Source organism: Acomys russatus, chromosome 28 (assembly GCF_903995435.1).
Source record: "Acomys russatus chromosome 28, mAcoRus1.1, whole genome shotgun sequence".
In the NCBI taxonomy this organism is placed as follows: Eukaryota; Metazoa; Chordata; class Mammalia; order Rodentia; family Muridae; genus Acomys; species Acomys russatus.
In genome coordinates this window covers 10,468,131-10,481,247 of record NC_067164.1, presented here as the reverse complement: position 1 = coordinate 10,481,247, position 13,117 = coordinate 10,468,131, and the positions used below count along the sequence as shown (strand labels likewise).

General features: G+C 34.4%; 1 protein-coding gene across 1 annotated transcript in view; it reads left to right on the top strand.

Annotated features, from left to right (window-relative positions):
- Tecrl (trans-2,3-enoyl-CoA reductase like) overlaps positions 1–13,117 on the top strand; it is a 72,836-nt gene that overhangs the window by 32,808 nt on the left and 26,911 nt on the right. Inside the window, exon 3 of the mRNA XM_051170717.1 lies at positions 6,934–6,978. Within this exon, the coding sequence (XP_051026674.1) occupies positions 6,934–6,978 (45 nt within the window). The remainder of the gene's footprint in view (positions 1–6,933; positions 6,979–13,117) is intronic.

Below are 13,117 nucleotides of genomic sequence, written 5' to 3'. Positions count from 1 at the left end.
GCTAATCTGGTGGGGATGTTTTCACAGTTGAATTTGCCTCTTGAATAATGACATTAATTTATGTCAAGTTGACATAAAAATAAAATATTATCTAGTTATTCTGTAACCTAGAGAAATGACTAGTTGAAAAATATGGATTAATATGATTAATTATAAAGATGATATAAAGTAATATGTTAACTATGAGTAAAAGTGTTTGTTTGTAAAAAATGTAATATCAGGTAAAATTTAATATACTATAAAAGTTTAGATGAAAGATTTGTCCTAATGAATATAGAAGGAAATTTTCTGGAAATCTTTATAGAGATTAAACACATTTGAGATTTGGAATTGTTTTATTTTTTAAGTCATCCTCCTATTTCATAATTTAGAGCCTTTGTTTTTCAGCTATAAAGTTTTTATTAATTCACTTATTTCTAACTTAAACCATGTCTCTACCTTTCCTCCAAAACCCTGTTTTGTAATATTGATTCTGTGGTTTATGTTATCCTGTTTTCCTACTTGAGCATTGTAATAACATTTCCAGCAATTACAGTTTTCTGGTAAGCAAAAATATTTCTGTTTTACTGGTACTGATTTGCCTGAAATAGTTTTAGTTGTTGGAGAGGAGAGGACAAGTATCTAGTTCTGTGTCATAGATTCATAAACACTGTTCTGCATCTCCAATTAAAACTCTGAGTGTCTGCTTGCAATCCTGGATAACATTTTGGCTTGATTGCTTCATAATGTCTGTGGTTTTTACAAGGCTACAAGAAAATGGTTTCCCATGAGTCCGTGGTGTGTTTAGTTATACTGAAAGAGAACATTGAATGAATCACTTCAAACAAATGAAATTATTATGTTAGCAAAATTAACACAGAAGCCACAGTTGTAGCACATCAAGATAAGTTTCATGTAATATATTATGCTGGTTTTGACGTAAAAGCACTGAAATTGATGACCTTTGGTGCTAACTCCTCAAATACTATATAGTAATCACATTAATGCAATATACAAAAGACACTGTGCCTCTGTGCTTGCTTTATAGCTTTGTTATCTCTGTGTAGCAAGTTTATTTTGTGAAAATAAAAAACTGCGCTGGAACGGGGATTTTGGCTGCATGAAAGGGACTTATGTGCCGCTGTAAATATCAGGATGAGAAAACAGCAGCAGTTATTGGGAAAATATTTGTTAAAACAAAGCAATAGTTTTGTAAAAGTATGATGATTTCTAATAAACAAGTTCTGCTCTAAGAAGTGTGAGATCAATCAATATTTCAATGTTCTTCATAAATAAGTCCTAGAATTAATAGTTAAAGTAAGAAAAATAATTCAGTGTGTGTTGTTATTGTTAAAAATTGATTTGTTCTTTACAATAATAACTATATGACTATCATCCTTCATAATAAAATTCCCTAGCTATTTTGTATTTTATAGAATTTCCCATGTGCAGTGCCTTGTTTGGTTGACATTGTCTTATTGATACTGTTCTTTTCTCTGATCTCTTAGTTTATTTGTTGACAGGAAGACATTTTTTTAATACTCAAAGATAATATAAAGGTCATTTGAGAACTTTATAAAGTAATGAGTTATAAATTGGAAGGCTATGTACAGACAAGAGCAACCAGAAAAATATGAAGAACAGAGAAGACTTGGTTATGTATGTGATGCAATGTGAAAATGCACATTACTGACATCCAAGAACCAACATGTAAAAGACAGCACAAAGCCTTGCAGAAATGTCATTCAGAGCTTTTGAAATAACAGAAACAACACCTAAAAATTTTAAAGGAGAGAAAGCAAACAATTCAGGATTTAAAAAGACAAGGTATCAATTAACACTACTTTAATTGCAGTGAAAAACAGAAAATACTCTTTCTGTTCAGTTTCTACATTCATGGAATTTCACACTTGTGTTACAGCGTGATGTTCTACAGCATGGATGAAACCGTCTTCTTCGTAATGTCTCCTTTTATCTTCCAGCAAAAGTGCTGAATTTTGAGAAAATTGCCCACTTTCATTAAACAAGAAATGGGATGATAAAAATTGTTCTCTTTTTCCTGTAAGAATTAATCTGTTTTTAATTCACACTTGGTAGAGTACAGGCTGAGACATTGGTGTACCTTCTGGTCTTTAGCTTGACTGGAAATAAAGCCTTACTATTACATGCCTCAAAACTCTGCCTAGCTTTCTAGATCTGATCTCTCACCCTAATGCAAGGAGGAAACCTAGGACTCCTTGTTGGCCTAAGTTTCCTAGGTGTCCCTAACCTTGTCTTTTACACTCGTCCTTCACCTAATTTCTCGCTGCAGAATTTCTAATGTACTGATTGCTTCACACCTTTGTAGCTATTTTCAACAGAAGGGGTGGAATAAAAGAGGTAGATTATATTTACAGTAAGAAATATATGTATGGATATCTATATGCCTGGTATTACCTTAACATCATTCTGTGTGTTTTTACTGTTTTTCATACTTGTATCTTTTTCAAGATTAAATTTTTAGATCTGTGTAGATAAGTGTGTGTGTGTGTGTGTGTGTGTGTGTGTGTGTGTGTGTGTGTGTGTGTGTTCCAGTGTACTCACAGGTATATGAATGTGTGCCAACAGAGGTGGGAGAAGTTGTTAAATCCCCTCAAGCTGAAGTTAAAGGTACTTAGTAGCTTCTTGAACTGGGTGCTTGGAACAGAACTGTGGTCCTTGAAATAAAAGCAAACACTGTTAACCTCTGAACAGCAGAGCCCGTTTTATCTATTTCCTTTATTATTACCTTCAACTCTTCAAGGCCATGATTTTACTTACCAGTTTTCTATTCTTAAACTAACTAAATATATTACTGTTACATCGTATTTTCATCAGAGAAGCATGTGATGTGCATGGTGTCATGCCACTGTTCCTGCCTCTTGTTTTTTCCTGCTAAAAATTCTACTTCATTTTACACATATCCATGAACATAAGATTTTTCATGTATCAGTTATTTTTATCTTTCTTATATTAATCTTGTTATATAGAACATGTTGGAGGATCTTCTTTTTTTTTTCATATAAAACAGTGCGTCTTTTTTCTAGCTTTGTAGTGTGACCTGCACTGAGAGGATGGTCATTCACAAGGATTACTCCTTAACTACTTATGGAGGGGTACTGACACTGCCTTCTATTACTGTGTCAATAAACATATTAAATCACACCACAATGCTGAATTGCACAGAGAAACGTAGCATGTAGAAAATTGGCTATAACGTCTCAGAGGATTTTAAATCTTTCTTCAGAAGGAGCTTAGCACAGTTTATCTATGTCAGAGGTGAAATTCTTTTCAGTTTTAATTTTCACTGAAATTATATGCTTGTACAGAGGAAGTAAATCAACTACATTGATGTATAACTATCAAAACTTCCGCTAGTATTTTTAACATTATTATTTTTTAAAAATTTAGTATTTTCTTATTACCAACAGGTATAATTTGTATTTTTTTAAGAGCAGTGTTTTTGTGGTCTAAATAGAGATCGGGCCTCCAATCTTAAAGGTTGTGTTACTATTCATGTTCTACAGCCTGCTTCCTTCAGTTTTTATTACACAACACAAAAAGTCATTTATTTACTTAGCATTGAGAATCCTCTCTTCTATTACTTGTGTTATTTTTTGACAATGTAAATTTTAATATAAATTAATTGATACTTATCTTGTAAATTATTTCATAATTGCATGTCCTCTCAAACATTCCTCAAAAAAGCTTTTTTCCAGGAAAGTTGGAAGGACCACATCAGGACTGGGGCTGTAACAATTTGTTTGAGGGCAATGTGGCTTCATATACCTTTATCAGAAACATAATATAATAGTATTCCTAGGGTTGATACAGTTTTAGGTTCCAGGGGACAATAATGTTTGCAACCTACACCTGGTACACAAGATTGGTGTCTAAGACTGATTGTTGTGCCAAGCTTCCACGCTTCTTTGACCACTAGGGAACAAAGAGAAAAGCACAAGTGACCAGGTTCCCTCACTGCCTGAGGGAGTGCATCTGTTTCTCAGGAACTGGAAGGTTCTTTGTGCCCCTAGAACTATGGACTCTAACCTGAAAAACCTATGATGGATGCCTCTCAAGACAGCCAGGCCAGGCAAACTCCATGGTTCTCCATGGTGCTTTGCCGAATAATTTTGGTTTCAGCTTCATAAAATATGATGTAACAAAATGCTAGAGAAAAGTCAACACAAATTTAGCTTATGAGGACACTTGAAAATAAACCATATTTGGCATTTTGACAGACAGCAATTAAGCCCCCATGATAGTTGTGTGTGTGTATATATATATTTGTGTGTATCTATATGTGTGTACCACCATATATTTGGTATATATATACATATAATGCACTTATACATCACTTATAATATATATGTTTCTCTATATATAATGCACTTATGTCTATTATCACTTATTTTTAGGAAACCATCTTTCCTTTAACCTACTGTGACTCTGCTAATTTGGTTTTTTTTATGCTCTGTTTACTTGGTTGTATTAGAAAGATTACTGTGAATGGGATGTCATTTGAAACACATGTGGCAATTGGAAAGTTCACAATGGGTTTTTCACACTTCCCTTTATTTAATCTAGAAAGTTTCTATACATTATCAAGATTATTTCATAAGCTGAAAAGATTTGTAACAACATTTCCATTGGGCATTAACAATATCCCAGCATTATTTATATTTACCATTATATTATTAAATACTATTCTTTCTGCAGTAGAAAAGATGCATTAAATTATAACCCACTGTTTTGCTCAAGCGTTTACAATCAAACATCATTTAAGAACTGATGGTGCTCTTCTGCCTTGGATCATTTTCTGGCAGTAAATGCTGCATTATTCTGCATTATTGGACACATGCTATATTAGCTATACTATTTTTGATATAATTTTGAAATAATATGAATAGTTTATATTATTATTGTCTACCCAGTTTGATTTTACACAGGTACCATATCATTTTTAAATGATGCTACAATTTTGTAGATAAATTGTTACACACACACACACACACACACATATAGTTTTTAAGTGAAGCTCAGTGGCAAGTAATTTAGTAAAATATATTTTTACTTGTGGCAAGGTTCTTTTATTCACAGTATTACTGAACTGTGTTAATAAATAACTCTAAGGTGTGGTCAGAATACGTATAAAGTGGCTTTATCGTTGCAATTGATAACATGTTATTATCATTGAGTTAATCCTATAGTAATGATTTAGCAGTGGTACCATGGTCCAGTTTTAGGACTGTTAGTATCTTTCAGCTATTAACACATGCTAAGCATCTTTATATAGCGGATGTACCTTATAACTGAACAAACAACACACACACACACACACACACACACACACACACACACATTTTGCCCTTTGCCAGGCCAGGACAATTTACCTTATTTCCTCATCTAATTCTAAGGCAAGAGGAAATATTTAGGGATAACATTTGGCAGTTCTACCCAAGATGGCATTATAAGTTGCTATGAAATGTGATGTGTTCTATGAATATTAGAAAAATTGACAGACCTTACTGTTTATATACAACTATCATGGGGGCTTAATTGCTGCCTGTCAAAATGCCAATCAAATGGCTTGTATATGGTTTATTTTCAAGTGTCAAGTGTCCTCACACCCCAAATTGTGTTGACTTTTCTGTAGAATTTTGTTACATCATATTTTATGAAGCTGAATGTCACACTGCAGTAAAACTCTATTTTTAGAATTAACAATGCTAGCTTACATTTTTAAATGTAATGAAAATAATAGTAATAAGTATGTTAGCTAATACATGAGATGAAATGGAATATGATGCCTTTACCTGAAGAATATCCAAAGTGTTAAATATCACAGTATTTGTGTGTAATATTCATAATTGCCATCTAAACTTTTGTTCATGAGTAAGCCTTAATAGCCTCTGGTACATCATTATAGATTGTTTCTTAAGATTTTTCACCCATAGTAATCTTCACATACAAGTTGTCTTTTGGTGTAAATTCAAGATTTCATTCTTATATTTTAATAAAACACACCTTTTCCACTTCTAAATGAAACTCTTGTTTATTAAATATATTTACTTTTTCAACACTGGATGTGGCTATTTAGATCAGACTGCCCTTGAACTCACAATGCTTGTTTAGTATTCAGAACACTGGCACTGTAGGTCTGTGCTTCAGCTGTTCTCATTGTTTGCAATAATCACAATGTATCACTTGGAAAAATGATAATGGTAGAATTTTATTGAATATACACTTATTATTTAATTTATTATTACACATTGGATAGAATTGTTTAATATTTACTTCAAGGGGTATCAATTTTATTCATTTTTACAGAAACAGTTTACATTTCAATTTTGACAATCGTGTTTTTCAGTACTGCAACATGATATTAAAATGTTAAGGATTTCTTATATATAGAATATTATTCTTTCCATTCATATAAATTGTCCGAAAATATCACAGAAATTGATATTCCTCCTATAATTAATATATTTAAAATATTCAAAGTCCTCTGACAAATTATCCTAATGCAGTTCTTAACCTCTGTATATATTTTGATGGAGGGCTTGAGACTGTGGGTACTATTCCAACAGGACACTTCACTCCTAAAGAGAAGAGACATTTTCAGGTGCCGAAGTTAAAGACCATTTCCAGTGAAATAAAACATTATTATTTTTACATAAGTGTGTATACATTTTGTTGAAGAATTAATTTTACAACATACATTGACTGAGACCACAAGGATTGGTACATGCTCATAAGCCTTCATAGTCAAATTGCAATTTCATCCCATTACCACCCACAAAAGACGGTCACACCCTTCCAGTAGGAAGTACTGTGTTCATGCTTGATACTGAATAATTGCTTTATTCCCTTACCAGTAAGGGCACTGCCTTACCTCTATATTTTAATGCTAAGTTTCTATTTTTCACTGTATAGGTCCAGAATGGTATCCTTCTCGAGTTGGCCTACAACTAGAATGTGGTAAGATTGATTTATTTAATTTAGAATATGTCTTATTGCCTCAATAATTCACATTTATTACCTATTGTATGCATGTAAATTTTATCACATTTGAGTCTAACAGTCCAGTGCTTCTCCATTTTATCTACAAACATTATTTTGTGAAAATTATTTTTTGATTTCATGATAAAGGGGAGCAAAAATTAATGAAATTGAGAAAAGTACAACATCCACTAACAGATGTCACATTACCAGAATTTCACCAGAAAAATATATAAATGAGTCATATTAAGAACCAGTATTGACATTGGCTCAATTGGACCTGACACTTAAAACTTTTTTTATAGGACAGCTGAGCTAGAATGTATATTTGAATTTTTGCAAAGTGTATAGAATGCATTTTCAAAATTTTTAGTGGCGCATATATAGGAGTTACCATTTAAAGTACAGTGGATATATTTTTTTTAATTTTTGGTTGTTATCCTCTCACTTATATCTTCCTGTTCCCCCTCCCTCCCTCTTTCATCATGTTCCCCTCCCCTACGTAGGTGACAGAAGGGGACCTTGTCCCCTAATATAAGATCACAGTCTATCAGATGCCTTCCTGCTAGCCTGTTTGCTCTTCCTCTGAGTGTCATCAGGTCTCCCCACCAAAGGGAAGTGGTCAAATAGGGGGCACCAGAGTTATGTCCGAGTCAGTCCCTGCTCTCCATACAATTGTGGAGAGTGTGCTGTCAGTTGGCTAGATCTTTTCCCCTGAAATCCTTCACTTAGCCGGAGATTGGAATAGATACTGGGACTTACATACAATCAATAAAGTCAACATATTACATAGAGGGGGAGATAATCCCCCTCATGAACAGCATAGGGGAGGGGAATAATGGGAAAATGGGGTGGGGGGGAGGGAAGAATGGGAGGATACAAGGGATGGGATAAAAATTGAGATGTAACAAGAATAAATTAATAAAAAAATTTTTAAAAAGTATATTAAAATAAAAGAAACAGAACAAACAAACAAACAAAAATAATAATTTCAGTTTAATGTAGATTTTAAGAATAAAACAATTTTGAGCTTTCTTATCACCATGGGCTGCTTCAGAAATTCCAAATGGAATTTTCTAATGAGCCTGGAAACCAATCTGTTTATTTCTCAGATACTATGTAGTTTGGCCACAAGCCAGGACTGACCAGATGGTCCTCTTCTTTCTTGAATCCACCTGGTCTTACTGCAGACCTTTGGGTTTGGAAATAATGTATGCATCTTCCTAAATAATAGACCTGCTACTGTCCCTCATCATCTTGTTACTGGCTTCTGCAGTTGCTCAATAGGAAAACGACATCACCTTGGGTCTTTCCAAGAGGTAAATAAAATAAAGTGCTTGGAAGGTCTCAGTTCATAGATTCTCAGTCCTTTGAGCTTGCTTCTATATCAGTAAGTGTTATGCAGCGTGAGGAACTTACATGTAAACTACCAGCATCCAGTGAAGGTTCTAGAAATGGGATGGAGTCCAAATAGACTGGAAAATGGAAATAAGGCAAGCCACTGACTGTAACTGCTGTAGTGAACTACTGTCAAAGATGTCCAGGGAATCTTTGGGGTTTCCAACAGTGAGGTTAGGAGACATTTCCGTAAGTAGAAGTGATAGTTGGGAATCAAGAGGTTGGTTATGGAAATTCAATATTGACTTCTTGTTTCTTGGGTGGATCCGCTAAGTCCTAGGTTCAAGCGTTTCCTTCTTCATCTTCATTGTTAAAGTAAAAGCAGTGACTCTATAATTTGTGTGTGTGTGTGTGTGTGTGTGTGTGTGTGTGTGTGTGTGTGTATAATGTCTCAGAAGAAATCTGTAGAAGACAAAAGAGTGTATAAGATCTCCTGGAGCAAAAACTACAGATGATTTTGTGCTGCTCAGCATGAGTGCTAGAACCAAGTTTGGGTCCTCTGGAAAAGAAGCCAGTTTTTGTAATAGCTGAGCCATCTCTACAGTCCCATTAGTCTATGAATTTCTTAAAGTGTGAAGTCAGATTATGTTATAGATTCAATATTTTACATTTGAATCTATAATAGTTACAACTATTACCCAAGGAAAAAAGGTGAGTGTGGATCAAATCAGCACCACAATACCTTCTGAGATGAGGTCCTGAAATGCATTTGACCATGTGATTTGCTTAATTAACAATTTCTTCATGAAATTATAATCTTATTTTTTTTCATACAAAAGTATTGTTAAATCAAAACTCATAATGTTTATGTATTAAAGGGTATGCATCCATTTAGTCCAGTGGCTGTTTTGAACTGGTTGTCATTTGCTGAACACAACTATATTCACATATTCAGCTACAATCATCTTTCAGATAATCTGTAAGCTAAAGCAAGTAAGAGACCAGATATCTCAGAGTCAGAAAGGAGATACCAATTGTTAAGGGGGAGAGCTATAACCATACATAAAATTACACAGAAATAAATGACACGTGTTTCTTTTATCCTTGTCTGTGCTACTATGCTGCAGAATATTCTAGTTGGTACGCTTGACATTCTAGTTGTTAATGTGATTGAAATACCATACTGAAAAGGTGAAACATGTGCATTAGGGTTTTTTCATAACTACACATATTGAAAGCTTAATGTATACCACTCATAGAATACCTATAACAAACCCCTAAATTTAAGGTGTGTTCCTGATCTGGCCCATTCTTAAGAGGAATTATCCAAAGACATGCTTGAATTGAGCTTGTTTAAGCAGGAAACCATGGGATTTAAATAGAAAAATAAATCTATAGGTCTTTTTTGGCATATTTCTACCTCTGTTTATATTTCCTCCTTTAAAAATATTTTCTGGGAAGAAAAATGACGAGGTTTGTGACTTCTAAGTTTGAGAGTGCAATAAAAGATTAGGACTAGGAAAGTGGTTGTTATGAAAATTTGTATCTTCAGTACTCATGTAAGAGTCAGATGTAGAGGCATTCACTCTTAGCCCAGGGACTGACTAGGAGCAGTAGTGTCAGTAGTATCCTGGGACATAGAGGGCAAGCTAGGATCAAGAAGAGAGATTAAAAGTGAAAGGAAGGTATGTAGGCCAACTTCTGTATTCCACGTACACTTGCACAAGAAAATGAAGTATGAGTACATCTCCTCTACACACACACATGCATAAAGAGAGAGATTTGTATAATTTATTATTTATTTGAATTCCTCTTTTCAAAATTTAATGATGGGAATTCATTAAAAATAATTTTAAAAATCAGAAATAAAATGGGAGACATAACAGATACTGTGGAAATCCAAAGAATCACTAGGTCTTGCTTTAAATGTCTATATGCCACAGATTTTGAAAATCTCATTGAAATGGACAATTTTCTCGGTAGCAACCAGTTACCAAAATTGAATTAAGATCAGGTAAAAAAAATTATATAGTTCTAAATCTTCTAAGGAGGCAGTAATCAAAAGTATCCCAACCAAAAATACCCAGGGGTGGATGGATTCAGAGCAGAATTCTAGCAGACCTTGAAGAAGAGCTAATACCAATTCTCCTCAAACTATTCCACAAATAGAAACAAAAGGAAACTGGGACAGAGGGGAGGACATTCTATTGGGACTCTAGATGAGAGAAGCATGGGAGAATAGCAATGTAGAAGGATCCAGAGGGTCCTAGAAACCTACAAGTAGAACATTATGATAGGCAGATTTGGGCCCAGGGGTCCCACTCAAACTAAGGCACCAGCCAAGGACAATACAGGCGGTAAACTTTAAACACCTACCCAGATCTAGCCAATGGTCAGAACATTCTCCACAGTTGAGTGGAGAGTGGGATATGACTTTCTCATGTACTCTGGTGCCTCACATTTGACCATCCCCTGGAGGGGGAGACCTGGTGGCACTCAGAGGAAGGACAACAGGTTACCAAGAAGAGAATTGATACCCTAAGCGCATATACAGGGGGAGGCAATCCCCCTCAGGAACAGTCATATGGGAGGGGAATAAGGGGAAAAGGAGAGGGAGGGAAGAATGGGAGGACACAAGGAATGGGATAACCATTGATATGTAACAAGAATAAATTAATAATAAAAAATTAAAAAAAAACAAAAGGAACATTATCAAACTCATTCTATGAGGTCAAAGTGAGTTTGATACCTAAACCACATAAAGACTCAACGAACAATTTCAGAAAAATTTCTTTTATGAACATTGAAGAAAAATAGTCAATAAAATACTGACCAACTGAATCCAAATATACATCCAAGACGTCCTTCACCATAACCAAGTAGGCTTTATGTCAGCCATGCAAGGGCAATTCAATATATGGAAATCATCAATGTGATCCATCAAATAAGCAAACTGAAAGAAAAAACCCACAAATCATCTACTTTGTTGTTGAAAAAGCATTTGACAAAATTCAACACCCATTCATTCTAAAAGTCTTGAAGAGATCAGGTATACAAGGCACATAGCTAAACATAATAACAGCAATATACAACAAGCCAATAGCCAACGTCAAACTAAATGGAGAGAAATTTAAATCAACTCCACTGATATGGGTCAGAAGAAATGGCTGTCCACTCTTTCTGTATACTTAAATATAGTACTTGAAATCTTATCTAGAGCAATAGGGCAATTAAAGGAGATCAAGGGAATACAAATGGGAAAGGAATAAATCAAAGCATCCCTATTCACAGATGACATGATAGTATACAAAAGTGAATCCAAAAATTCTATCAGCGAACTCCTACAGCTGATAAATACCTTCAGTAAAGTGGCTGGATACAAAATCATCTCAAAAAAATCAATAGCCTTGCTCTATATAAATGGCAAAATGTCTGAGAAAGAAATTAGGGAAACTACACCCTTCACAATAGTCAAAAAACCATAAAATATCTTGGTCTAACTCTAACAAAGGAAGTGGAAGACTTGTATGAATATTACTTCAAGTTTCTGAAGAAAGAAATTGAAGAAGATATCAGAAGATGGAAAGATCTTCCCTGCTCCTGGATTAGGAGAGTCAACAGTAAAAATGGCCGTCTTACCAAAAGCAATCTACAGATTCAATGTGATCCCTATCAAAATACCTCAAAAATTCTTTACAGACCTTGAAAGATTTTCGACTTTATATGGAAAAAACTAGAGTAGAGAAAACAACCCTGCACAATAAAAGATCTTCTAGAGGAATCTCCAGCTGTACTGGATCTCAAGCTGATCCCTGATCTCAAGCTGTACTATAAAGCAACAGTAATTAAATCAGCATGGTAATGACACAGAAATAGGCTGGTCAACCAATGGAATTGAATTAAAGATCCAGAAATACATTCAAACACCTACGGACACTTGAATTTTGAAAAAAAAAAAGAATCCATACAATGGAAAAATTCTAGCATCTTCAACAAATGATGCTGGTGGACAAACTGGACTGTATGTCTACATGTAGAAAAATGCAAATATATCCATATTTATATCCCTGCACAAAACTAATGTCCAAGTGTATTAAAGACCTCAATATAAAACCAGATACTCAATCTCTTCAAAAAAAAAAATGTGGGAATAGCCTTGAATGCATTGACACAGGAGATAACTTCCTGAACAAAATTTCTATAGCCCAGGCTTTAAGGTTGACATTTAATAAATGGGACCTCATGAAACTGAAAAACTTCTGTAAGGTAAAAGATAATGTCAACATAACAAAATGACAGCCTACAGACTGGGAAAGGCTCTTTAACAACCCTATATCCAACAAAGAGCTAATATGCAAAATGTATAAAGAACTTGCGAAATTATACAGCTATAAAACCAAATAATCAAATTAAAAATGGGGTACAAAGGTCAATGGAGTTCTCAACAGAGGAATATCAAACAGCTGAGATACACTTAAAATGCTCAATGTCATTAATTATCAGAGAAATGCAAGTCAAAATGACTCTGAGATTCCATCTCAAAGCTATCAGAATGGCTAAGATAAAAAACTCAAGTAACAGCACATGCTGAGAGGGATGTGTTGAAAGGGCAATTCTCCACCATTTCTGGTGGGAGTACAAACTTGTGCAACCTCTTTGGAAATGAAACTGACACTTTTTCAGAAAATTGGGAATAGTACTACCTCATGACCCAGTTAGACAACTCCTGAGTATATTCCTGTAAGATTCTCCACCATACTACGAGAACATTTGCTCAAGT